Source organism: Typopeltis vanoorti, chromosome 9, assembly GCF_054136105.1.
Source record: "Typopeltis vanoorti isolate ZY-2024b chromosome 9, IOZ_Tvanoo_1.0, whole genome shotgun sequence".
NCBI classification, from domain to species: Eukaryota; Metazoa; Arthropoda; class Arachnida; order Uropygi; family Thelyphonidae; genus Typopeltis; species Typopeltis vanoorti.
The window spans coordinates 134,159,811-134,186,854 of NC_143557.1; the positions used below are offsets into that span (position 1 = coordinate 134,159,811).

Here is a 27,044-nt window from a genome sequence, read left to right on the forward strand (position 1 = left end):
TATAACAATCCCTAGCTAGCTTATGTCTCAATCACATTTCCTCCCTCCACTCCTCCTATTCATGAGGCTTTGCAATTTAGATTCTCTCAATATGTCCTCATACTCCACATTCCAAAGACCACCTTTGTGAATCTTTTTCTGAACCCTTTCCAACATATCCTCGTCACTATGAAAACTCGGCAACCAGATCTCTGCATAGTAATCCATGTGCCTGATCAAGGCCTTATACAATGGCATCATAACTTCTTTATTTCTGCATGTCAGAGTCCTCTGCATCATTGCCATTATCAGATGTGATGGATTCACAGCTTGTACAATGTGGCCCTGAATTTCAGATCCTTGTCCACCATCACTTAAAGATTTCTCATTTCCTCCTTTAAAGTTTCCCTACCAAGTATATGCTTTGCATCCCATCATTGCTTACTAAATCTCAAACATTACACTTTGCAACAATGAATTCACAGTTCGCCTTACCTGCCCACTGATGCAATCTATTCAAGTCCTCTTGCAAGGCCATAGCATCTGCTTGACTCTGCATTGCTCTCCCTAATTTTGCATCATTTGCAAACAGCTGTATATTACTTTAAATCCATCCCAATATCATTACTATATAAATTGAATGATGGTCCCATAACTGACCCTTGAGGTATACCACTAGTCAGAGCCGTATTCATGGATGTGCAAACTGTGCGGTGGCACAGGGCCCCATGCCACCGCACAGTTTTTATGGATTTTCTTGGTAAAATAAGCACCAAATTTTTCATGAAAACACATTCAAATTAAACTGATAACAGTGCATCTTCTTTCATTGGCACTGCACCACGTTATTGCTTGCCCAGTATCTCATGGCTGGAGCCAGACCGGCAGTCTGGCTCTATTGTTCGATGAAATAACATTAGGATAAACAGTAATTGGTATATGGAATAAATTTTAAGATCGTAGCGCTAGAGCGGTAGTATTTGAAACTATTCTAAGATATATAACAATATTGTACAACATAGTGTTAAATAGGGAAAAATGCATTTTAAAACAGGATTTTTAATAATTTTAAGATTTTTTTGATTTTAGTTTATGATTTTATGAACAAGTAAGTTTATACACGTACTGTCATGGCAATTTTTTTATGTGACATTATTTGCAAAACATCTAATAAAATATATTTTGTAAACTGGTTTTAGGTTGAAAGTGTTATCCAACATCAGAATTTTTCTTCAATAGCAGTTTTCAATCTATATAAGATTTATTTATTTTCTAATATTATCTATTTTAGATATATTTTATTTATCAGGTAAGTAATTTTGTTTTAATTTATTAACTTATTTTATAATTAAATCTATCGTATTTAATTCTAGAGAGATTATTATGGAAGAAAATACCCAAGTGGGCATGAAAAATGAAAGCGAAAACAAGAAAAAGAAGCGGCTGAGGAACGTCAAAGAAATTCACTGTTTAAATTTATGAAGTTGAACTCATATATTTGTTCAGATATATCAGTTGATAATGGGAGTTCTGAAATAACTACAAACAGTTCTTTGGCTTCAACATTAATTAATAATGAGAGTTCTGAAATACTCAAAGGAAGTGGAGAACATCACACGTTTGGTCAAACAATGAGTATTGAAGTGTTTTGAAATTGACGTACTGAAATTGTACAACGTGGTCCACTGACTCCTCCGACTGAAAATGATTTTCCAGAAGATGACAACAAGAGGTGTTTTTCCACTCACTATGTTAGGACAATTGCAAATGGAGATAAGCAAAACAGAAGATAGCTTGTATATTCAAACTCTTCCACCTCTATTTTTTGTTTTTGTTGCAAATTATTTTCTTCTGATGATAATTTCTTATCTAATAATAGATTTTCTGACTGGCAACATGTAAGTGAAAGATTAAAGTCACACAAAAGAAATCCAGTGCACATGAAATGCATGTATTCATGGACACAAATGGAATGTAATTTAAAAATCATAATACAATTGATCAGGCAAATCAAAATGTAATAACATTTGAAGCAGAACGGTTAAGAAATGTTTTAAGACGAATAGTAGCAGCAATTCTTTATTTATCTGAACATAATTTAGCTTTTAGAGATAATTTTGATACTTTGTATACAGCCCATAATGGTAATTTTTTTTTTATGAATCATAGAATTAATTGCAGAATTTGATCCACTTTTAAAAGATCATTTAAAGCGATGTTAGGGAAAAAAAATTATAGGTAAGAAACAAAATTCGTATCTATCACCCATTGTGTAAAATGAATTAAGTGTTGATATGGGAACCAAAATTCAACAAAATATTGTAAATATGATACGACAAGCAAAGTACTATTCAATAATTCTTGATTGTACTCCTCATATTAGACATCAGGAGCAAATTTCAGTAATTTTTAGATTTTTACATATATTTGAAGCAGATATTGAAATTCGTGAACATTTTTTGAAGTTTTTAACAACTAATGACACTACTGGTAAAGGTATATATGAAAATATAAAATCACTTTTGAATAAATTAAATCTTAAATTGTCAGATTGTAGAGGGAAAGGGTATGATAACGGAGCGAATATGAAAGGAGTATATAAGGGAGTCCGTGCTTACATTTTAAATGAAAATGAAAAGGCATTTTATACTCCTTGCGCCTGTCATAATTTAAATTTGATTTTAGGGGATGTCGCAAAATCATCAATTATAGCAATAAATTTTTTTAATGTTATACAAAAAATATATACATTATTTGCTGCCTGAACTTCACATTGGGACATATTAAAGAAATTTGTTAAACAATTAACTCCAAAACCGTTATGTGATACAAGATGGGAATGTAGAATAGAATCAGTTAGAACTGTACGTTTTCAAACGTACAGTTCTAACTGATTTAATTTAATATTCTAACTGATAAAAAAATTAAAGAAATTTGTTAAACAATTAACTCCAAAACCGTTATGTGATACAAGATGGGAATGTAGAATAGAATCAGTTAGAACTGTACGTTTTCAAATTCCAGAATTTTTAAATGCACTAAAAGAATTATCTAAAACTGCATCAGATAATACTATCAAAGTAGAAGTGGTTTCAATATATGAACAAATAGATTCATTTGAGTTTATACTAAGCCTTGTAATTTGGTATGAGCTTTTGTCAAAAGTTAATTTAGTAAGTCAAATATTACAAAATGCAAAAATTCCCATAGACACAGCAACTAAGCATATTAAAGAGTTAGTGCAGTACAGAGAATATCAGGATTTGATAGCTGTTTTGAGATTGCTAAAGAACTGTAAAATCTATTAGAAACAGAAATTAAATTTAAAGAAAGTCGAGTACGTCGAAGAAAAGTTTTTGATTATGAAACGCCTGATGAATCACACACAGGTGATAACAAAGATAATTTTAGGATAAATTTCTTTTTTTGTAATTTTAGATACTGCTCTACAATCTGTCCAAAAAAAAAAAAAATGAACTGTATGAAATTCACAAAAAATCATTTGGATTTCTTTATGATATGAAATTAATAAGAAAAATGACAGAAAATGAATTAAAATTTTGCTGCAAACAGCTGTATCAAAAATTAAATACAGATATTGATGAATCTGAATTTTACAATGAATTAATTATTTTTAGAAATATTGTTCCAGAAGATGCACCAATTAATATGTTAAAATTCATAATTGCAAATAATTTGTCGGATATTTATCCAAATATCACTACGACATTTAAAATATTATTGACCAGTCCAGTTACGGTCGCATCAGCAGAAAGGTCATTTTCCAAATTAAAATTAATAAAAACCGATTTGCGATCTTCTGTGTCTCAAGAACGTTTGTCATCCCTGGCAATAATATCTATAGAGCATGAAATTGCAAAAAATTTGAAATTTGATAGCGTTATAAATGATTTTATAAGCAGGGGTGCTTAAGGGTCAAAGCTGTATAACTGAGAGGAGACCTCCACATAGCCTTTAAAGGAATGCGGAGAACCGACCAGGGCTTCTGACCTAATGTCCAATCCTCACCTTCTCGTGGTGCACCCTGTTGGGTATCTACTTTGATACTGAACGAACGAGGATGGGCTGGCAATTTGGGATTTAGCCGACCAAATTGTATTCTTATTGGTTAAACCAAAATAAAAAATGATGGTACAACATGACAAAATTTCATGCCGGCTGGGGCGTCGCCCGGTTAAACAAGGCCCCCGTTGTTTTCGCCAGGGAACCAGGGCGAACAGCGAAAAGTCAGCTACTGGAACAAATCTGAAAACAAACCCCAACTCAACATCACCAGAGTTAAAGATCGGTACTATCAACGTAAGAAGCCTGAATGGCAAAGAAATGGAACTAGCTGAGGAATTAGATAAGTACCAGATCGACATAATAGGGGTGACTGAAACAAAAAAGACCAAAACTGGTGAGATCTTTCTGAGCAATAAATACAAAATGTTATATTCAGGCAATGACAATCAAGGAAAAGAAGGAGTAGCCATAGTATTCAACACAAAATACGAGGCTAATCTTCTTGAATGGCAGTCAGTCTCAAGTAGAGTAATGTGGGCAAATATGAGAATGGGGAACTGGACAATGAGACTTATTTGTGTGTATGGTCCCACAGAAGGTTCTACTAAGGTAGAAGTGGAGGAATTTTTTGAGGCTTTAGAAAAAGCAACGGACACAATGAAAAAGGAAAAGTTGGTCCTTGTTGGGGATCTAAATAGTAGAGTAGGAAATGATTGTGAGACATACAAAAATATTTTGGGAAAATTTGGAGAAAAGAGCAAAGCTAATAATAATGGCAAATATCTGTTGGATTTCTGCTCAGGACATGGACTGATTATTACTAACACCATGTTCCAACATAAAAATGTGCACAAATTCACATGCAGAGAATAGGCTAGGAATAAGAAAAGTCTCATTGACTATGTTATTGTTGATAGTGATGTTTTCTCCCTGGTGCAGGACACCAGAGTGTACAGAGGATTTGAAATTGGAAGTGATCACTATTTAGTCTTGAGCAGGATAAAATTGAATTTCATATTGAAAAGAGTAACATGTAAGAAAGTTTTAAAGCGAATAAAAGTTGAGCAGCTCTCAGATGTGAACTGTAGACTAAAATACAGAAATATTATTGAAAAGAAAATGAAAGAGTTTGAGAACAGAAATCAAACCTTGGAGATTCAGTGGCAAACTCTGAAGGAAACATTGATTGATTCTGCCAGAGAGGCATGTGGTGAGGTTGTGTGCAAGGATAAAAAAATCAGAACTCCCTGGTGGACACAGGAAGTTAAAGAGGCAGTGAAGGAAAAGAAGAAAGCATATCAAAAGTTCCTGGCAAATAAGTCAGCTTTTACTCTTACAGAATACAGAGACAAATGTAAGAAAGCTAAACAGTGTGTAAAATTAGCTAAACAAAAGTCATGGGAGGACTTTGGCAAGAATATAGAAAATAAATATCAAGAAGGTGGCAAAATATTCTGGAGGTTGTTGAAGAAGCTTAGGAATGGAGGAAAGAGTGCTGTAAAAGGAATTAGAGATGATAAAGGTGAAATGAAAACAGGAGAAAAAGATATCCTTGAAGTATGGAGTAATTACTTTGAAAAACTGCTAAATGAAACAAGCAGTGATGACAGCACAGTGATAAAAAACACTGACCAGGCATGCAGTCAGGAATACATATCCATACTTGAAGTAGAAAAAGCCATCAAAGGCTTGAAATGTGGAAAGGCAGCAGGAGTAGATGATATTCGACCAGAAATGCTGAAGTATGGTGGTATAAGAGTCTTACAGTGGCTGCACTGCATAGTTCAGAAAGCCTGGACAGAGGGACGAATTCCCGATGATTGGAGTAGAGCTCTCATAGTACCCATATATAAAAAGGGAAATAAAACTGAATGTGAGAATTACAGAGGTATTTCCCTACTGAGTGTTCCTGGCAAGATCTATGCAAGTATACTTGAGAAACGGTTGAGAAGAATTGTGGAAGAAAAGCTTGGTGAAGAACAAGCTGGATTCAGACCAAATAGAGGCTGTCAGGATCAGATCTTCACTTTACGACAAATAGTCGAGAAAGCATGGGAATATAACAAAGATCTGTATTTAAGTTTTGTCGATTTGGAGAAGGCATATGACAAAGTGCCAAGAGAGAAGCTATTCAATACGCTGCAGTTATATGGTGTCAATGGGGCATTATATCAAGCAATACTTAGTCTTTATTTGAGTTGTGAGTCAGCAGTTAGAATTGAAGGAAGTACAGGAAGATGGTTTAATGTTAAATCTGGTGTGAGACAAGGATGTACATTATCCCCTCTGTTATTCATTATCTATATGGATCACATTATGAAGGAATGTGGAATTAAACCTGATATCAAAATTGGAGATGTTAATGTCAGCTCTTTGCTTTATGCGGATGATGTTATACTTCTAAATAAATCCGCTACAAGTCTGCAAGATTCTCTGACTAAATTGAATAGCTGTTGTAATAGATATGGTATGAAGGTCAGCAATAAAAAGACAAAGACAATGAAAATAGGCAGAATCATTGAAAATGTCAACTGTGTTGTGAATGGAGAACCTGTGGAACAAGTAAAACATTTCAGCTACTTAGGCACAATTTTTACTGAAGATGGTAAACTAAATATAGAAATAGACAACAGAATCAGCAAAGCTGGTATGGTGGGAAGTCAATTGAATAAATTCATATGGAATAAGAAAGAAATTAGTCGGAACACTAAATTAGCTGTATACAAGACTGTGTTCAAACCAATTTTAACTTATGGATCCGAGAGCTGGGTCAGAAGTAAAACACTTGACCAAAGACTGGAGACCGCAGATATGAGAGTCCTGAGAAAGATTAGAGGCGTGAACAGATGGCATCAATGGCAATATCATATTAAAAATGAGGATATTAGGAAAGAACTTGACATTGTCAGCATCCAGGAATGCGTTAGCAGAGCTAATCTCAGATGGTATGGTCACTTAAATAGAATGGGAGAGGAAAGATTAGCAAAACAAGTGTTCTCTTCCAGGTTGGCAGGAAAACGACCCAGAGGAAGACCAAGATATAGGTGGATTGATATGGTACAAAGTGCCTTAGACGATAGAAATATAAGATCTGATAATGTCGGAGTCTTGACAAGTAACAGGCTGATTTGGAGGAAAATTGTAGATAGGAAGTTAGTAATGATGTAATTTTTTCATGTAGTACTGTCATATCCTGTACACCCCTTGAGGGTACATGGCAGGAATTTGATGATGATGATGATGATATTGATAAGCGCATTAGGTTAAATAAAATTTAATATATTAAGATTTCTTTTAAATCTTATAAGTTGTTAAATATATATTTCATTCTTTATAGTAAATTTTTTTTAAATTTTTTATCTTATTATTTATATTATTAAATAAATCATTGTTCTAGCATATTTATATGATAATGTGTACTTACATAATAAAATAATATATCAGGTACATACAAACGCATTAATTTTTAAGTAATTTTTTCCCTTTACTTAAATTGATGCTAAAGAGCATACTTCTTTATGTGCATAAATATTTTTCATATTTGGTTTAATTAATTAATTAACAAGATATTCTTCCATGGTCTCTGATTGGGTACCAGTGGAGATTGAACTGCCCACTCAGTCTCCAAAAGTTAGATAGGGCTAAATGGCCTCGCCTACTCCCGTATATACGGGAATAAAAAGGCGTTAGCTGATTTTTTTTAAAAAAAGAGCCTGTGTAGCTCAGTGGATGTGGCGTTTGCACACCACCGCGCTAGGCCGCACGAAGGAAGTCTTGGTTTCGAGTCTAGTCGGCGACTAGAGGAAATTTTTCTAAGCCTTTTTTCGACCGGTTCCCGAGTTAGTCGATCTCTGGCACGGGCAAGCAGGTTTTTCCTTCCGGAAAAAACTCGGGTTTTTCGTCCTGTAAACTCAAGAAAATCGACCGTAGAACCCACATTATTTCAGACATTAAATATATTGTGTTAGGGTTAGAGACCACGAGATGGCGGCACATTTGAGCCGTCTCTCTTCACTGCGAACCGCTTAATTAGTGATAGCCTTGGGCCATCTGTCTCTGATTGGGTACCAGTGGAGATTGAACTGCCCACTCAGTCTCCAAAAGTTAGATAGGGCTAAATGGCCTCGCCTACTCCCGTATATACGAGAATAAAAAGGCGTTAGCTGATTTTTTTTTTTTTTTTTTTTCTTCCATTTAAAATTTCCATAAATATTACTAACTTTCAGGGGACCTGCTTTTCCATTTCGCACAGGGCCCCGCAAAATGTAGAAACGGCCCTGCCACTAGTGACCTTCCTTGTACAGGATACAGCACCCCATATACAACTTTCTGATACCTACCTGACAGCCAATCAATGATCCCACGCAGAAGTCTGTAATCTAATCCAATCTGTATCAATTTGTTTGTCGTGTGGGAGCCTATCAAAAGCTTTTGCAAAATCCAAGTACACCACTGTACAGGTAACCCTCGTATAATGCAGTACTTGTCTACAATGCGGTCTACAAATTGTAGTATCCCTTGTTCAACGCGGTCTACAATTTCTAGTAACCTTTTTTTTTTTTTTTTTTTTTTCATATTTTTCACCGTGGGACTTAAAAATCAAATTTTATCTTCGTTAAATTTGTGTCTGCCCGTATTGTGCAAGTAGTTATAAGTATCGAATTTAGTTTTATTGTGTCACTGAATAAGGTACTGTACAGAGGCTTTTGAGTCTGTGTCATTCTCAACAAATAGTGCAATTAGAGACAGATGGAATAAAAACAGCACTAACTAATAAATCACATGTCCCCTCTCACAGAAACTATGCTGTATAGACTTAAGCAAAACCATACGTTGCACCGAAACACAGTATCTAACTAAAAGCTATTGTCCAATTTTTCAATTATGAAATAAGTGTTTGTTTTATTGCATTTGAAATTCTCGATGTCATTATGACAAATCACAAAGGCTAACAAAATAAAAGACTACCAAGAATTGAAACATGCCATATAATGAATGTGTGAGTTTGCTACCAAGAAGCCATAAAATTCAACCAAGGGTTGAAACATTTGTGTGAGTCGAGCCAGTCAGTAATGAGAAGTTCCATCACAACGATAAATGACACCCTGTTGTGAATGTGTTAAAACTAATAGTGAATGTTGTTATGGAATTTGATTGAAGAGAATTAGCATTTCAACTCAACACTTGTCTGTTGCTTTTGTCTTTGGGTCGCATGATCTTAGCTGTGGAGGTGGTGGGCGGCACTGTATTAGATGATTGTTAGTAGAGGTTCGGTGTAGTGGTGGAGACAGAGTCGTACAGTGGGTGTCCTCCTGCAGTGGGCCTTCAGACTTCTTGGATGTGTCACGAATAATAATATCCTTTCCTCACAGAAGTCTGCATATGGCTAGTCACAACTCAGGTGCTCCCTTCATGATCACTCTCTCCGACTGGAATAAAGCAGAAACACCACTCACAATTCCATTCCCTAACTATATGATCAGATCTAAAAATCTTCATCCTCGTGAACCCTCCTTTACATCTGCCTGAGTTATTTCTCAAGAAGTGAAGAAATTCATTTTCCTTATTCTCAAATGCTATTTCTTCATTGCAATCTATATCACCATAATTAAAATTGCCCATAATAATTACTCTTCCATTGTTCACTAATTCAAGTTATTTATGCATTTCTTCATCACCATCTTCCACATTCCCTAACCTATAGCAACATCCAACTAAATATATATATATATATATACAGTGAAACCTGTGGGGTACACATAACTATAGAATACATATGCCACAATAAATAACTTTTTATTATGTAAATATTTCTTGTTATGTATCATAAGACAACATCATTACAACTAACAAACAATAGGAATGAATTCAAAAAGCAAAAAAAAAAAGAAAAAAAGTAGTGCACATGCATAAAATCAGAATCCCTCTATGTATTCAGTCATGTGTTCATGGATTGAAAACTACTGGGCTGAAATTAAAATTACTTAAATTAAATTGTATTCAATTCTGCATTCAATTCAAAATTCATTCAAAATTGTATTCAATAATTCATCTGCTATCCTTTTCGGCAGGATAGGAAGGGAAAACACGGTAGTGGAGTATGCTTATGATATGTGACAGTGGCGCACCCAGAGGGGGGCCAAGGGGCCCTGGCATCCCCCAAAGAAAAGGAAAAAACACTAGAAAAATTTCCAAAAATCTTTTCCTAATTAAAATTCATTTTTTTTATTTATGTTGTGTGCTACTTATGAATTAGCAATCACTGCAGATGCTCAGTTATAGGTCGTATGCGATGTGTAGTGTGTATTTGCAAAACGTCTACTCAACTCGCCCCTATCAGATAACTCTCTGATAGCTATCAGAGAGTTGTGTATGGTGAGGCAGTATCAAGGAAGCAGAAGATTAAAAGTGGGGTCCCACAGGGCTCACTACTAGGACCTGTATTGTTTAACCTTTATATCAATGACATTGTCAATGATTGCAGGTGGATATTAAGTGTTTGCAGATGATGTGAAGCTAGGAAGGGTTATTAGTAATAGTGCAGATGTGGCAGCCCTGCAAGAGGATTTGAATAAACTAGACAGATGGGCAAATGAATTTGGGGGTGTCAGTTTAATGTAGCAAAATGTAAAGTTTTGAAGTTTGGGATACATCAATGGGAGGTTGCATACTTGATTGAAGGCGCTGTACTGGAAGAAGTAGGGGGAGACAAGAGATCTGGGGGTGATGACTGATAGAAAACTGAAATTCAGGGAACACATTGCAAAGGTGGTGAAGGTAACCAAGATGATTGCTGCAATAATGAGAAGGATGCTGACCTGCAGAGATAAAAGAGTTATCATTCCATTGTATAAGACTCTGATCAGACCTCACTTAGACTACTGTTCTCAAATTTAGTCCCCAAGATTTGAAGGGAATAAATTAACTGTGGAAAGGGTACGGAGGCAAATAACAAAGATGGTTTCAGGACTGTGCAATGTTAGTTATGAGAATCAGCTGAGGGAATGTAGACTGCAGAGTTTGGTAGATAGAAGAAGAGGTGATATGATTGAGACTTTTAAACTGTTGAGAGGTAGTTGACACTAGGGAATTCTTTCACTTGGTGGCACAGCAGAAGAAGTGATGACAAGGGACCATCCCTGGAAGTTGCAAAAGGAAGCTGTGAGCAAGAGGTGGGGTGTGGTTTCTTCGCATGGAGGGTGGTTGAACCGTGGAATGCATTTGCTGATAGAGTGGTGAGAGCAAGAACGGTCAATCAGTTTAAGGAGTGGTATGATACACTTTGTGTTTCCTAGAAAGGACTCCCATGATGAATCTTTTGATTCCATGGAGGCCTGAATGATAATAATAATAATAATAATATTTTAATTTAATTTTAGTAATTTTAATTTCCGCTAGTAGATTTCAATCCATGAACATGCGACTGTATACATAGAGGGGTTCTAATTTAAGTATGTACACTACTGTTTTCTGAATTCATTCCCACTGTTGTTTGTTAGTTGTAATGATGATGTCTTATGATACATAAGATGAAATATTTACATAATAAAAAGTTATTTACTGTGGCGTACATGTTATTCTATAGCAACTAAATATGCCTTCCTGTCAACTTCCATGTTATACCACACTGCCTGATAACTAATGTCACTATTTCCCTCTTTCATGTCTACATTATGTGGACTTAATTCTCCTGTTATCATCAGCAGCCTCCCCCCCCTTTATTGGCCTTTCTATCCTTGTGAAAAATACTGTATCCTTCCATTTCTGTTCCCATTCTGATATCGTTTTCATTCAAACATGTTTCACTTATTCCAATGATTTCAGAGTGAATAAACTCAATTACTGAAACCATGAAACTTATGAATCTGAAAGAGAGTACAAATAAAAGCAGCTGATCGAAGATTAGAGAAGATATATAATGTTCTCAAAATATGTGGTCTGAAATGGTGACCAAGTATTGCTTGATATCATCGTTTTCATTCAAACATGTTTCATTTATTCCAATGATTTCGGAGTGAATAAACTCAATTACTGAAACCATGAAACTTATGAATCTGAAAGATGAGTACAAATAAAAGCAGCTGATCTAAGATTAGAGAAGATATATAATGTTCTCAAAATATGTGGTCTGAAATGGTGACCAAGTATTGCTTGATATCATGTTTTCCATTTACACCACATAACTGTAGTGTTTTGAACAACTTTCTCTTGGTACCTTGTCATATACCTTTTCCAGATCTACAAAACTTAAAAACAAACCCTTGTTATATTCTCATGCTTTCTCAACTATTTGTCTTAAGGTAAAAATCTGATCATCCCGACAAACATTGTTTGGCCTGAACCCAGCTTGTTCTCCATTTTCTCCTCCACAATTTTTCTTAGCTATTTCTCAAGAATACTTGCCTAAATCTTATCAGTAGAGAAATTCCTCTATAATTCTCACATTCAGCTTTATTCCCTTTTTTTTAATAGATGGGTACCATAAGTGCTCTACTCTAATCATCAGGAATTCGACCATCTGACTAGGCATGCTGAGTTATGCAGTCATGCTTTCATGGTTAAGAATTTAAGGATACGCAACACACGTGTTAAAATAATTATTTTACTTAATATTAGGGAAGTAAAATAAAGTAATAATCCTCCACGTTAATGCTCCAAGTAAAGTAATTATTTTAACATGCGTGTTGTGTATCCGTAAATTTTTAATCACGAATTCTGACCATCGTGCAACCTTAAAAGAAAGAAATGACTTATGCAGTCTAGGCACTGTAAAACTTTTATACCTCCATATTTTAGCATTTCTGGTTGAATATCATCTACTCCAGCTGCCTTTCCTCATCTCAGGTTCGTGGTAGCTTTTTCTACTTCAAGTACAGATATATATATTCCAGATGGCAATCTTTCAAAGTAATTACTCCATACATCAAGAATATCTTTTTCCTCAGTTTTCATGTCCCCTTTATTATCTCTAATTCCTTTTACAGTGCTCTTTCCCCCATTTCTGAGCCTCCACAATATTTTACCACCTTCCTGATATTTATTTTCAATTTTCTTACCAAAGTCTTCCCAATGGCTTTTGTGTAGCTAACTTCAACAATGCATTACTTTGTTACATTTTTCTCTTTATTCATTAAGAGCACAAGGTAACGTGCCAAGAACTTTCAATATGCTTTCTTCTTTTCTTTGACTGCTTCTTTAACTTCCTGAGTCCACTATGGAGTTCTGATTTTTCTATCCTTATAGATTACTTCTTCACATGCCTTTCTGGGTGAATCAATCAAAGTTTTCTTTAGAGTTTGCCACTGAATCTCCAAGGTTTGGTTCTTCTTTTTCTTAAATAACATTTGTGTATTTGAGTCTACAGTTCACATCTGATAGCTGTTCAACTTCAACATCAAATTCCTGCCATGCACCCTGAAGGAGTGTACAGGATATGATAGTACTACATGAAAAAAATTACATCATTACTAACTTCCTATCTACAATTTTCCTCCAAATCAGTCTGTTACTTGTCAAGACTCCAACATTATCAGATTTTATATTTCTATCGTCTAAGGTACTTTGTACCGTATCAATCCACCTATATCTTGGTCTTCCTCTGGGTCGTTTTGCTGCCAACCTGGCAGAGAACACTTGTTTTGCTAATCTTTCTTCGCCCATTCTGTTTAAACTGTTCAACTTTGATTTGCTTTAAAAAAATATGAAGTCCAATTTTATCCCGCTGAACACTAAATGGTGATTGCTTACTATTTTAAATCCTGTGTATACTCTTGCGCCTTGAACCAGTGGAGAAACATCACTGTCAACAATAACATAGTCAATGAGACTTTTCTCATTCCTTGCATCTTCTCTCGATGTGAATTTTTGTACATTTTTATGTTGGAATGTGGTGTTAATAATAACTAGTCTATGTCCTGAGCAAAAATCAGGCAGGTACTTATGATCGTTATTAACTTTGCTCTTTTCTCCAAATTTTCCCAAAATATTCTTATATGTCTGGTAATGATTTCCTAATGTGTAGTTTAGATCTCAAAGAAGGGCCAACTTTTCCTTGATCGCTGTGTCAGCTGCATTCTCTAACGGCTCAAAAAATTCCTCCACTTCTTCCTTATTAGAACCTTCTGTGGGACCATAAGCTCAAAATAAGTCTCACTGTCCAGTTCCATAATCTGATATTAGCCCACATCATTCTACTTTATACTTCCTACCATTCAAGAAGATTATCCTTATATTTAGTGTTTAATATTATAGCTACTTCTTATTTTCCTTGATTGTTATTTCCTGAATATAACATCTTGTATTTGTTGATTAGAAAGATCTCACATGTTTTTGTCTTCTTTGTTTCAGTAACACCCATTTATGTCGAGCTGGTACTATCCAATTCTTCTGCTAGTTCCATTTCTTTTCCATTGATGCTTCTTATGTTGATGGTGACAATCTTAATCTCTGCTGATGCTGATTTGGGGTTTGGGTTTGTTCTGGTAGCTGACTTTTCGCTATTTGCTCTGGATCCCTGATGAAAACAATGGGGGGGGGGCTAGTTTAACCAGGTGACAATCCGGCCATCATGAAATTCCATCATGTTGGACCATCATTTTGAGTTATGTTTTAAGCCTATATGAATACAATATGGTCAGCTAAATCCCAAATTGCCAGCCCATCCTCAGTTATTCAGTATCCAGGTAAATAACCAACAGGGTTCACAACGAGAAGGTGTGGAATAGACATCAGGTTAGAAGCCTTGGTCACTTCTCTGCATTTTCCAAAAGGACATGTGGAGATCTACTCCCAGTTATCCTTAAGCAACCCTGTTAATAGGAAGCTGCTAATAATGCAAACTTTATTATAGAGTCTAATCAGAGTATCTGGTATACAGGATACAAATCAAGAAATAATGATGAAGAGCGCTATCCCACAACTCTCACCTTAGTTCTCTCAAAAATAATGGAAGTAACTTCTTTGCCATCTAAAGGCAGACCAAATAATCATTGACCAGCAATACTGATTCTCTCACTTCAGTTCTACAGAAATTTTGTAGGTCAACATTAACACACCTCTTAAGACATAAACACTGAAAAGATTTAGAGAAACTCTTCAATCACTCTTGAATTTCTGGAGCATTTGCTCAAGTCTGACAGAAAGGCATCTAAGCAAATTACCATCTTATTGACAGTTTTATGCACAAGAAGCAAAACAATAGGTAACTTTGACACTTGCAGAATTCATACTGGTGATCACCAATTAACTGGTGGCTCCCCTTCAGCTAATTAAGAAGTTAGCTGTTAAATGACTCTCTCCATTAGTCAGATAGCTGACTCTTACCTCATTTTTAGGGAGAAACTGGATAAAATCTTGTTTCTATAAAATTGGATGGCATGTCAGATGAGTATGACAACCAGAACAAGCAATATGGAATGGGTGATAATTCTGATGCATCAGGACCGAAAACTTATTTTTACCTATCATTCTTGTAAAAGATCAGACTAGGTGACATGAGTGATTTTTGATAAATAGGAGGTGATTTTCCTTGGTTGTCCATATAACAGCTGGAAGAGAAAACTGATGTTATCATCAGTAATGGCACACTGGATGTGTGAGAGAGGGGTAAGTATGGAAGGGCTGAAAGTATAACCAATAGCCTAATAAGAAGGTTCAACTGCATTTAAGCAGCAGACCTTTTTTTTTTTTTTTTTTCACATTTTTTATTTATTCATATGGAGTTTCCTCCCTTTTCTCCCCCGTCCCTATTGGAGCGAGTTGAGCCTCTTCATGGGGGGTTAAGTATTTATTGCTGTAGATCCATGTGTTCATAGAGCGGTTTGCCTGCTTGTGGGATGAAAAAACCCCAGATAAACTGGGAGGAAAACCCTGCTGTCCATGCCCAAGACCGGCTAACTTGACTATGGCTGAGGAAGATCCTTAAGCTCCTCAACATCAGCGACGGGAAATCAAACCCAGGACACTCCTTCCTCAGGCATATGGTTGCGAAGCGCATAGCCACTAGGCTAACCGCGTGGACTTTTTCACATTGAACAGTCTGCTCTGGATTTGTTGTCGATTTTTAATGGATGTTAAATGTTGTGTGAGCTAGAGAGCTGAAGTGCTTGACTTGAGACATTTGAGGTATGCTAAATTATTATTCTGGACAGCTTTGCAGTTGTTTGAGAACCAAGGAATGAACAGTGGTTGAAGATTTAATGTGGAGTGAGGAATGAAGGCCCTCATTTCCACAAGAATTATTTCAGTTATTTAGTTGCAGAAGGTCAGATCAGAAAAACAGAACAGTAATAAGATGATGGGAAAGAGATTCAGAAATCCCAGAGGGCATCCCAACTGGCACATTACTGTCGTGCCAATGAATGCTAGTAGAAGACAGCTCTGCAAGAAAGGAAACATGGACCAAGTTATTATCAGTCACTAAGAGAAGGACTAAACTCAACAGTGTATCTGACAGGAGAGCTGGTTGAACAAAAGTCCAAAGAGTTGGGAGAATGATTATCTGGTATTCTTGGTAGTTAGGTGAACAATCTGTTTTAGATCATTACTGATGAGCAAATTATTTGCTGTCATCAATAATGATGACAGTTTGAATTATAAATACTATAGCATCCAAAGAAGATGATCACACTATTTGAGTAATTAGACTTCATGTAATCAATTTTTGGGGATGAATAATCAAAGATGTTGACAATGATCACTGGAATCAGGAAAGCAAGTGAATGCAACAAAGCGGGACAAGAAAATATTGAGACAATATAGTTCATACAGAGGGGATTAATAGTCTCTGGCATGGAATGTCAGCACTAACAAATCGCATTCCACTCTTTTTACAAAAGAAATCATGAAGAAAGTAGTTAGATGAACTACAGCTTTGGAAGATGCCAGTTGAGGTTAAATAAGGAATAGCAGATCAGGTTTAGATATATGCAAGTAGTGGGATATGCCATTAATGTTTATATCGGTGTCTCAAACTGGGGCATCAATATAAGCATTAATCAAAAATCTGCTTCCATGTCCACTTCACTAATGGTGAAGCAGACATGGAAGCAGATTTTATTATTATTATTTTTTTTTTTGTGTGTATAGCTTTTTTAAAGGATTTTCGGTTGAATTTTTTTTGTACATTTTTCCATTGTGCATAACAGTATTCTGAAGTATTATTTGTCAAGGTATTCTTCAGAATACCTTGACGAGCAGAGACAAGCAAGTTATTGTTCCTCTTTATAGTCTTGATAAGACCCCATCTTGACTACTGCGCCCAGATCTGGGTGGCAGGGTTTCTTCTTGATGAAGAGGAGATAGGATTCAGAGGCAAGTGACCAAGAAGATAGCTGGTCTATGGAATGAACCTTACGAGAACAGATCGAAGATCTGTGGGTTACAGAAATTGGCCAATAGGTGGAAAAGGGGTGATATGATTGAGACATTCAAATTACTAAAGGGTTTTTACAATATTAATTCAGAGAAAATTTTGGAGAACTAGGAGCCATCCATGGAAACTGAACAAGAGTGTAGTTAGCAAGGGTGTTAGAACTAGGTTTTTTACTTGGAGAGTGGTGAATGAGTGGAATAAGCTGCCAGAGTTTGTTGTGGATGCCATGGCTGTAAATAAGTTCAAAGTGAAATATGATAGATACTGTGCGAATGTTGTTCTTGAAATGATGTTTAGGGCCTCTCTCGATGAATCTAAGGACTCCTTAGAGTTGCCTGTAATAATAATAATAATTCAGATGCCACATCAGAGTATACAACAGGTCATGGTGTATTTGAACTGGTCTATTGAGAGCTGTCTAAAACAAGCATTACAATGTATTAAAGACAAAATGATTCTGTGTGGGTTCCTTCTGAAATAAAGAGATTTTTGACAATTACTCTTCTACAATAGTTTCATCAGTGATCAAGAAAATATTCATTCCTTTCATCAAAAGCATCTTAAAATGTTTCTCCAAGTACATTTTAAGATGCTTTTGATGTAAGAAATGGATCTCAGAATGTATCTGCAGGTACTAAAAAAAATTTATTTGATTTCCAGATGATCTACAAGCCAATCAATGTTAAAAATAAAATCTCATCACTTTCTTAGAACATGTGTTGGAGTTTATCAGCAATTTTTCATTTTGGTAGAATTGGTTGCACAGCAGTAGGAATTCAATAATCTGAAAATATGGATTATATCTGTTTTTATTATCTGCAACTGCAGCAATACTTAATAGTATGAGTCTAGTCTTGAGAACAAAAAAAAGTTCTACATATCACACTTACAAATTTGAGAAATTATTTCAAGGAATTATACGTAAAGTCCTTTGTAATCAACTTAATTTGAACTGCAAATGATGGTATAAATATCTTAAAATTTTGGGAATTGGAAACTTTGAAAATGATAATCCTGAATTATATATATATATATATATATATATACACACACACACACACACGAAGGGATACCCAAAAATAACTGGAATCTGAACTCGGTGCACGTGCATTTTCTAGTTACAGATGATGCCACTAAGCATCGCGAGTGTGCAGTTTGCTGCACCAGTCTGCGTGAACTGGTTTGTTGTTCTGGATGCTTTTTTTTGTTAGTGCTTACAAGCAAGTTTGGCAATTTTGTGATGGCTCACCACAAGGAACAGAGTGTGCATGAAATTTTGTTTTTTCTTTTTGTAAAACTGTAGATGAAACTATTGTTATGCTTTGGCAAGCCTTTAAGGACAATGCTTTAGCTAAAAACGCTGGTCTACAAGTGGTTTTCCTGTTTCAAAAATGGAGACATCAGTTGAAGACCAACCATGATCTGGTTGGTCGATGAGAGTATGGTATTATAAAATTTAATAAAAAAAAATTCTGTTTATTTTGGGATATCCCCTTGTGTGTGTATACTTCCTCGAAGGTATCTCCACCTTGATGTGGTGAGCGGGCTTGCATGCTCTGACAACCCAGAGAGCTATACCAGCAGAGCCACCCAAGATATCTTGGAAGTTAACAACAACACATTCCAGTATTGGCATGAAGCCGAAGATATGCAATATAACCAAAGGACTCATGTCTGGACAGCTATGTGGCATTGCTGAATCAACATTATTGGCAATAGCTCTGTGGTACTGGAGGAAAGGGGAAACTACTCTACCATCTATGGATTCTTATTCTTGTTTTCTTGCTTGTTAAATCTGGAATGAATATCTGATTGATAGTTTTTTGTTATTCCTATATAATTGGTTATTTTATGTTGCATAGATATTTTAATGTATTAACCTTTTCTATAATATCATTGTTGATGCAAATTTTACTTCTAATTGGATCTTGGCCTTTAAATGCCATGACTTTGGATTTGGAAGTGGAGATTTTCATATTGTATGATTTTGCTATTTCGTTTAATGAAAAGGTTGATCATGGTGAATCTTCATCATCTCCAATTAGAACCTGATTATCAGCAAATAAAATTGTGTCGATGTTGGTGTATTAATTTATGTGAATGTCAAAACTGGTTGTTTCCCTCCACTCTCTCATATTGTTAATATAGATATTAAAGAGGAGTGGCAATAGACTACATCCTTAAGTTTAAGGGAGATGGTAAATCCCATATTATTGTACAGCCGGGTATGAAACTTGGATCAAAATCCATCGAATCCTAGAGTTTCATGCCGAAAAAACTATCGACAAGCCCAAGTGTAAGTAATCACTTGGGAAGTACAACACCAGGGCAACTTGCAGCAAAGGTGGAGCAAGCTCCGTCACTGTCCTTAATATTCTCTCATAATGTAAAACGCAGCTCCTAGGAGATGTATTACTGTATTACATTATGAGAAGAGGTCACTACCCAGACCGGTTTCAACCCTTTATCAGGTCTCATCAGTGAGTAGGTAGACCTGGAATATCAAGATTTTAAGTGAACCGAACTTACATATACCTCTACTAATGAATTGCTAAAATGTAAGTATAATATATAATATATAAAAGTACATAATGTATAAGTACACCATTTTAGCAATTTGAATTGCTAAAATGTAAGTGTAATATATAATATATAAAAGTACATAATGTATAAGTACACCATTTTAGCAATTTGAATTGCTAAAATGTAAGTATAATATATAATATATAAAAGTACATAATGTATAAGTACACCATTTTAGCAATTTGTTAGTAGAGGCATATGTAAGTTCGGTTCACTTAAAATCTTGATATTCCAGGTCTACCTACTCACTGATGAGACCTGATAAAGGGTTGAAACCGGTCTGGGTAGTGACCTCTTCTCATAATGTAATACAGTAATACATCTCCTAGGAGCTGCGTTTTACAATATGAGAGAATATTAAGGACAGTGACGGATCTTGCTCCACCTTTGCTGCAAGTTGCCCTGGTGTTGTACTTCCCAAGTGATTACTTACACTTGGGCTTGCCGATAGTTTTTTCGGCATGAAACTGTAGGATTCGATGGATTTTGATCCAAGTTTCATACCCGGCTGTACAATAATATGGGATTTACCATCTCCCTTAAACTTAACTTATGTCGCCGGTAAAATAGCATTTCGGCTTGTTTTAGACTACATCCTTGTCGGACACCTGCATTTATGTTCTGTGATTCAGATTTTTGTGCGGCTATCTTTATTGTAATTTGGTTATTGTTATATATATTGAAAATTGCTTTAATTAACTGGTTAGGAATTTGTTATCTCTTAAAATTTCCAGTAGAATATTACAATTGACTTTATTAAAAGCCTTTTTATAATCGATGAATAATATATCATTATCATCATCAAATTCCTGCCATGTACCCTCAAGGAGTGTACAGGATATGATAGTACTACATGAAAAATTTACATCATTACTAACTTCCTATCTACAATTTTTCTCCAAATCAGTCTGTTACTTGTCAAGACTTCAACATTATCAGATCTTATATTTCTATCGTCTAAGGCACTTTGGACCGTATCAATCCACCTATATCTTGGTCTTCCTCTGGGTCGTTTTCCTGCCAACCTGGCAGAGAACACTTGCTTTGCTAATCTTTCCTCACCTATTCTGTTTAAGTGACCATACCACCTGAGATTAGCCCTGCTAACGCATTCCTGGATGCTGACAATGTCAAGTTATTTCCTAATATACTCATTTTTAATATGATGTTGCCATTGATGCCATCTGTTTACAGCTCTAATCTTTCTCATGACTCTCTTATCTGCAGTCTCTAGTCTTTGGAGAAGTGTTTTACTTCTGACCCAGCTCTCAGATCCATAAGTTAAAACTAGTTTGAACACTGTCCTGTATACAGCTAATTTAGTTTTCTGACTAATTTCTCTCTTATTCCATATGAATTTATTCAATTGACTTCCTACCATACCAGCTTTGTTGATTCTGTTGTCTATTTCTATATTTAATTTACCATCTTCACTAAAAATCGTGCCTAAGTAGCTGAAACGTTTTACTTGTTCCACAGGTTCTCCATTCACAATACAGTTGACATTTTCAATGATTCTGCCTGTTTTCATCTTTTTATTGCTGACCTTCATACCATATCAATTACAACAGTTATTCAATTTAGTAAGGGAATCCTGCAAACTTATAGCAGATTTATTTAGAAGTATAACATCGTCTGCATAAAGCAAAGAGCTGACATTAACATCTCCAATTTTGATATCATGTTCAATACCACTGTCCTTCATAATGCGATCCATATAGATAATGAATAACAGAGGGGATAATGTACATCCTTGTCTCACACCAGATTTAACATTAAACCATCTTCCTGTACTTCCGTCAATTCTAACTGCTGACCTACAACTCAAATAAAGACTAAGTATTGCTTGATATAATGCCCCATTGACACCATATAACTGTAGTGTATTGAATAGCTTCTCTCTTGGCACCTTGTCATATGCCTTTTCCAAATCGACAAAACTTAAATACAGATCTTTGTTATATTCCCATGATTTCTCAACTATTTGTCGTAAAGTGAAGATCAGATTCTGACAGCCTCTATTTGGCCTGAATCCAGCTTGTTCTTCGCCAAGCTTTTCTTCCACAATTCTTCTCAACCATTTCTCAAGTATATTTGCATATATCTGACCAGGAACACTCAGTAGGGATATACCTCTGTAATTCTCACATTCAGTTTTATTTCCCTTTTTATATATGGGTACTATGAGAGCTCTACTCCAATCATCGGGAATTTGTCCCTCTGTCCAGGCATTCTGAACTATGCCGTGCAGCCACTGTAAGACTTTTATACCACCATACTTCAGCATTTCTGGTCAATTATATCATCTACTCCTGATGCCTTTCCACATTTCAAGCCTTTGATGGCTCTTTCTACTTCAAGTATGGATATGTATTCCTGACTGCATGCCTGGTCAGTCTTTTTTATCACTGTGCTGTCAACACTGCTTGTTTCATTTAGCAGTTTTTCAAAGTAATTACTCCATACTTCAAGGATATCTTTTTCTCCCATTTTCATGTCACCTTTATCATCTCCAACTCCTTTTACAGCACTCTTTCCTCCATTCCTAAGCTTCTTCAACAACCTCCAGAATATTTTGCCACCTTCTTGATATTTATTTTCTATGTTCTTGCCAAAGTCTTCCCATGACTTTTGTTTAGCTAGTTTTACACACTGTTTAGCTTTCTTACATTTGTCTCTGTATTCTCTAAGAGCACAAGCTGACTTATTTGCCAGGAATATTTGATATGCTTTCTTCTTTTCCTTTAACTTCCTGTGTTAAAGGAAGTTAAAGAGGCAGTGAACTAGAAAAATTAGAACTCCACCATGGAGTTCTAATTTTTCTATCCTTGCATACAACTTAACCACATGCGTTTCTGGCTGAATCAATCAATGTTTTCTTCAGAGCTTGCCACTGAATCTCCAAGGTTTGGTTCCTGTTCTCAAACTTTTTCATTTTTTCTTCAATAATCTTTGTGTATTTTAGTCTATAGTTCACATCGGCGAGATGCTCAACTTTTATTCACTTTAAAACTTTCTTACATGTTATTCTTTTCAATATGAAATTCAATTTTATCCTGCTCAAGACTAAATAGTCTTCACTTCCAATTTCAAATCCTCTGTACACTCTGGTGTCCTGCACCAGGGAGAAAATATCACTATTATCACAGTCAATGAGCCTTTTCTTATTCCTTGCCTCTTCTCTCCATGTGAATTTGTGCACATTTTTATGTTGGAACATGGTGTTAGTAATAACCAATCCATGTCCTGAGCAGAAATCCAACAGATATTTGCCATTATTATTAGCTTTGCTCTTTTCTCCAAATTTTCCCAAAATATTTTTGTATGTCTGACGATCATTTCCTACTCTGCTATTTAGCTCCCCAACAAGGACCAACTTTTCGTTTTTCATTGTGTCAGTTGGTTTTTCTAAAGCCTCAAAAAATTCCTCCACATCTACCTTAATAGAACCTTCTGTGGGTCCATAGGCACAAATAAGTCTCATTGTCCAGTTCCCCATTCTCATATTTGCCCACATTATTACTCAGAAAGATCTCACCAGATTTTGTCTTTTTTGTTTCAGTCACCCCTATTATGTTGATCTGGTACTTATCTAATTCCTCAGCTAGCTCCATTTCTTTGCCATTCAGGCTTCTTATGCTGATAGTACAATCTTTAACTCTGGTAATGTTGAGTTCGGGTGTGCTTTCAGATTTGTTCCAGTCTCTAAATTGAATTCTCTTCTTTTTTTTTTTTCTATCAGGAGCTTGAGAGTGAAAAAGTGTCTGGACAGAATCTGCCTTTACAGAAATCATTTTGTTCCTCTCCAAAAAGATTTTCATAATATTTTGTTAATTTAGTCTTTAAGAAACTTGAATATATTTTTTATTCAGTGTTTAAAAGGCTAATGTCTTTACAGTTTTGACGTTCACTATTATTGCCTTTTTTGAAGATGGGGACGATCATAGCATTTTTCCAGTTTTCTAAATTGGCCATATAGGATCTTATTCGTGAATTCTAGTAGTTTGTATCTGAAGTTGTCTCCAGAGAATTTCAAAAGTTCCATATAGATACCATCTTCTCCTGGGTTTCTATGGTTCTTATATTGTTAAACAAATTTTCAGAGAATAAAACTAACATATTTATACTCTTTGAAAATCACCACCACAATGAGCTGTGGTAGTTCAGATATCCAGCTAATAATAACAACTCGAATTTTTTCTAACATCATTTATGATCCAGTTCTAGCATAGATGCTGTGTTAAATCTCTTAATTTCCATTAACTTGCATGTTATATTCTGGTATTTGCTCATCTATACTCCTATAAGTGTGACTGAAGAGATCTGCAGAATGAGCAACCATTCTGAGTTAAAATAACTAACTGCATGTCAGCCTATATATATTCAAGAGTAAAAATACACAAATACAACACATACATTCTGAATGTGCTGTGTTGCTCTTGAATAATGCTCTTGATAACTTTGATATAAACATCAAAATGTAGAGTTAGTAATTTTAAAATTCAAGATATTTTATTTCAAATGATACCTAATTCCACAGATCTCTTAGAATAAGAATGTTTTCTAAGATACATTCTCTCGCATTTCTGCTTGTTAAAGTAACAAACCACAACAAACTGTCAGAATCGAAATTTAATTATTAATTTATTTATTTTCTGAATATATTCAAAGAAGTGTCCCTTGTAAAAAAGAAACTTACCTATGTATAATATAATTGCTATGAAGATAACTGAGTCCATGAAACAGCTGGAACATAATGCATTTTATCTAAAAAAAAAATGTTTTTTTTTAAAACTTAACCTGTTACAAATAATGTAAGAAACTATCAAATAAAATCAATATATGAATAAATTATTTAAACATATGATCAACTGGACAGTAAGTACAAAAAATAGTTCAATTAGTACCAAGGATGGACAGAATGCCGAGGAAAAAGAAGAAACATTTAATATTGGATATGAAGAAACATATATAGCCTTTAAGAAATACATAAAAAAGAGCCTGTTCCTAAAGACGGAATAAATGAAGAGAGAGAAGGATTTTGAACTTTATTTTGAACTGTGAATGTAATTAACACATTCACACTTGCTATCTTGCATATCAGCAGAAAACTCACTGGATGGTATGTTATGTTCTTTCTATATTAATTATATCATTTCATGTTGGGCAACTGCATTTTTATATAGTTTTCAATGTATATAGCATGTCAGATTCAAATTTTTTAGAAGAATTTTGTTTGTAAAATTAGTACTTGACTAGTCTTCATTATATGTGATATTTTTCATATCATGAAAATCTCAAATGTAATTCTGATATCAAGTTATATTGCTTTTTTTTGAAATGGCATGGAATGGTATGATGTACTAGCACATTTATTAAACAATTATATATATTTGGTTTAATCCTTTATCCAAGTGTAAGCAAACAAAGTCTGTACCTGAAGTATTTTCAGGACTGGGGCAACTCGTAGTAAAGGTGGAGTAATTTCTGATCACTTGCCTTAGCATCTCTCATAATGCAAAGCACTTCTCCTTGCAGACATGTATAATGCTAAGCATTAAGGGAAGGGCCACTATCCAGACCAGTTTTGACTTTTATTGAGGTTTCATCGGTGGGAGCTAAACCCAGAGGTGGTGATACTAAGGCAGAAGTAATGCAAAAGTCATATCACCATATACCAGTTGCCAAAAGCTGTCAACACCTTATTATTAAAATTCTCTGGATTAGAGATAATCGATGGAAGCTTTTTTCACTTGGCTAGGCTACCAATTATATATTTGGTTTAATCCTTTATCCAAGTGTAAGCAAACAAAGTTTGCACCTGAAGTATTTTCAGGACTGGAGCAACTTGTGGTAAAGGTGAAGTAAGTTCTGATCACTTGCCTTAATATCTCCCATAATGCAAAGCACATCTCCTTGCGGACATATATAATGCTATACGTTAAGTGAAGGGCCACTACCCAGACCGGTTTCGACCTTTATTGAGGTCTCATCAGTGGGAGCCAGACCCAGAGGTGGTGATACTAGCACTTTTTCTAGAATAAGCTGTGTGTGTGTGTGTGTGTGTGTGTGTGCGTGCGCGCGCACGTGCGTGCATGCACGCACACACAATTATTCATGAAAAAAATTAGAAGTTTGAAAACAAGAACCAAAACTTGGAGACTCAATGGCTGACTTGAACAAACCATTCACTGATTTAGAACGAGAAGTATGTGTTGAAGTTATCTGCAAGGATACAAAACTCAAAATTTCATGGTGCACAGCACCCAAAGAGTTAGAGGTGGTTATGGAAATGAAGAAAGAAAAGCAATAAATAGATAAACAAAAGTGATGGGAAAACTGATAAAAATATACAAGATATATATCAAGAAGGTGACAAAATGTTCTGATGATGACTATTAAAAGAGTTTAGAAATGAAGGTAACAGCATACCATAAAAGGAATCAGGAGATTATAAAGGCAACATGAAAATTGAAGATAAACATATCCTGCATGTTAATTATTGTTATTATTATTACATGTATCTCCATGGAGTCAGTAGACTCATCGTGAGAGATCCAAACTATCAAAACAATATCTATCATATCTGCTCTTGAATTCATTTATAGACGAAGAACTCACAACTGAGTCAGGACTAACCTTTGCAATGAGTTGCCTTGGTGTGGCACTACCAGGTGGTCACTAACGCTTGGATCCGCCGACAGTTCGTCGGCATGAAATGTTCAGACCATAGTTTTCGATCTTAGTTTCGCTTACTGGCTGAAAAACAAGAAGGGATTTTTATCCCCTTAACTTAAACTTCTACTTTGTTTTCTTCTGTTTGTGTAGTATGGTGTCTGTTGGGAGATATTTTCATTGCAGTTTCTGGAAAGAACAGGTGTGTAGTAAATAAAAATCCATTTATTTCTGTGAATTAAAATGAATCCTAAGCCAAGAGAGTTGTTGCACAGGCGACAGCCATGACATATCAAGATCTTTATGATCAATTAGAAACAAAGGAAGGAGAGAGAAAAATTTATCTATTAGCAAAATGTAGAAATAAGACACCAAAGGACATCTCACATGTGAGACAGATCAAAGATTC

The 27,044-nt window shown here is 35.2% G+C and overlaps 1 protein-coding gene across 1 annotated transcript in view; it reads right to left on the minus strand.

The window, feature by feature from the left end:
• The window catches only part of Cdc2rk (cyclin-dependent kinase 10), a 189,696-nt gene that overhangs the window by 131,985 nt on the left and 30,667 nt on the right, over positions 1 to 27,044 (minus strand). Inside the window, exon 3 of the mRNA XM_090397623.1 lies at positions 24,660 to 24,727. Within this exon, the coding sequence (XP_090253749.1) occupies positions 24,660 to 24,727 (68 nt within the window). The remainder of the gene's footprint in view (positions 1 to 24,659; positions 24,728 to 27,044) is intronic.